At 31.5% G+C, this 2500-nt stretch overlaps 1 protein-coding gene across 1 annotated transcript in view; it reads right to left on the bottom strand.

The window, feature by feature from the left end:
• The window catches only part of LOC135221330 (uncharacterized), a 57067-nt gene that overhangs the window by 49 nt on the left and 54518 nt on the right, over positions 1-2500 (bottom strand). The window contains 1 exon segment of the mRNA XM_064259136.1: positions 1-692. This exon segment is cut by the window's left edge and continues 49 nt beyond it. Within this exon segment, the coding sequence (XP_064115206.1) occupies positions 607-692 (86 nt within the window). The 3' untranslated portion in view covers positions 1-606.

The raw sequence follows: 2500 nt of genomic DNA on the forward strand, positions 1-2500 counted from the left end.
ATATGTATATGTATGCATGAATATATGTATGTATTCATTTATGTGTGCATGTGTGTGTCTGTCCGGGTGTGTGTGTTCGTGTCTATGTGATTGTAAGCGATTGCCCCAATTAGTCTTCTCTCAATTGTTCTCTACAATTAAGCCTAATGAGGGAAGAAGATGAAAACAAACTGATGAAGGAACTGAGGAATTCGAAAACAAATTACTACGAAGAACGCTTTGCAAAAATCCAGATTAAAAATCCTTTCATCAGAACACATATTCTATGTATTTATTATAAATCTCTCCCTTTTTCCTTTTTCCTTGACTCATACAATATTCTATTCCTCAGTAGCAGGGTATATCACTCTGGCGTCCATCAGGCCTGGGCAACAAAAAATCACCAGGTTGCACACCCCGTCGATCTTTGTATTCAAGAAACGCATCCATCTTCAGTCGATAGCTCCAGATTGGTTTTCATTCTTCTTATCCCATATTCTTTTCCTGCGGTTTTTCAACAACAGCACGTCTGTCCCTTGTCGTAATTTAATTTACAGTGTAGGTTTGGGTCCATCGCCGCCCTCTTTTATATATTCGTATTCATGTTAGTATTCTTGTTTTTCTTATCTAGTCGTATTCAGAACCGATCGTTATGCTAAGGTCTTTGGACACAATTAGGGTCTTGTGGTACCAGATGTTCGTATCCAGTACGACTGTGGAAATAAAGACAATATAACTTAACAATAGGAATGGTAAGAATACCTGCTTGTTTATATCACTGGTAATAGGATTACAACCGGTATGTATGTCAGATATTCAAAATAGGATTTAAAAATGAAAATATAAAAAATAGTACAACTCATGTTCATGCAATATCAGTATATTAAATGCCACATGGTTATGTATCATAAATAGATAAATGGTTTGGAAATAAAAAATCTAGAATTGGAGGCGACTTCTATTACATAGATATAACTCTTTAGTAGAACAATAAAAATTTAGGGTTATATATTAAGGTAAAATTAAGAGACTCTGGTAACTCTAATATCAAACTAACTTTAGGACAACGTTTAGATAAAATGAAAGATGATTTACTTAAAAATGTAATTATTTCATTTTCCCTAAATATGCCTGAAAAGGCATTTTATGTGCATAAGTTTTTAACTAAAACTGCTGCAGGATACATCATTTAAACAAAGATTCAGTGTAATGAAAACATTAAGGGATAAGATATTAGACAAACACATACATATATACAATATACATACAAATATTTACACATGCACACACTCACATATTTTTATATTATATATATATATATATATATATATATATATATATATATATATACATATAGTATAGTATACATATATATATATATATATATATATATATATATATATATATATATATGTATATATATATATATATATATATATATATATATATATATATATATACATATATATATATATATATATATATATATATATATATATATATATATATAAATAAAGATATATGCCATGAAGGAAAAATAAACGAATGAGGATCTGCAAGATCTTTCGACGTTAAACGTCCTTTACTGAGCAGAGACTGAAATAGATATGGGAAAAGACAATACAAGAGTGTCAGTCAGTCTCTGCTCAGTAAAGGACGTTTAACGTCGAAAGATCTTGCAGATCCTCATTCGTTTATTTTTCCTTCTTGGCATATATCTTTATTTATGGATTTATCACGTTTCTAACTTTCGTGATTCAGGTATACATATATATATATATATATATATATATATATATATATATATATATATATATATATATGTGTGTGTGTGTGTGTGTGTGTGTGTGCGTGTATGTGTGTGTGTGTGTGCGTGTGTATGATGTTGATGCACTTGCTGTGAAAAATATCTATAGAATTATTACCAGATTTCTATAACAGGTTCTCTAAAAACAGCATAATTTTCTAAAGGTAAATCAAATGTAGAAAGCCTTCAGCTCAAGTAAATATTTAGATACAATGCATGTCGCTATTTAATCTTAAAACATGAACTTTTCCTTGCCGTGATACTTAATTCTTCATTTTCATATTTTCGATCTCGCTGCAACTTTCCGGTAGAGGGTGCCACTGAACCTGGTAAATGTCCGTCCTCATTACGATTTAATGGAGCACTTATCAGGGCGCCACAAACCTGCTGCATGTTTAGCTAACAGTTGGTGTCTCAGAGTCATGAGTGCTGGGCATAACCTTGGACCTTCTTTATAATTCATGGTTGGGAACAGCAATGGGTTTATCAATTTAGGTAAAACTGAAGCCTACGAGTACTACTGCGACTGGGTTCATGGCAGTCGCCGACCCAGATGTTTACTGCCTCTCCTTTATGTTTTGTTTATAATTATATCTTTCTTTATGCCTAAGATATTAAATGTGATTCATTTTTGTTTATATAGTCATCGCCAAGAAGATGTTACTGAACACGGCTTTCATAGTTACAGAACCAGATTTTTGTAAGTCAACAATA

The sequence above is a fragment of the Macrobrachium nipponense genome, chromosome 20 (genome assembly GCF_015104395.2).
Source record: "Macrobrachium nipponense isolate FS-2020 chromosome 20, ASM1510439v2, whole genome shotgun sequence".
NCBI lineage: Eukaryota > Metazoa > Arthropoda > Malacostraca > Decapoda > Palaemonidae > Macrobrachium > Macrobrachium nipponense.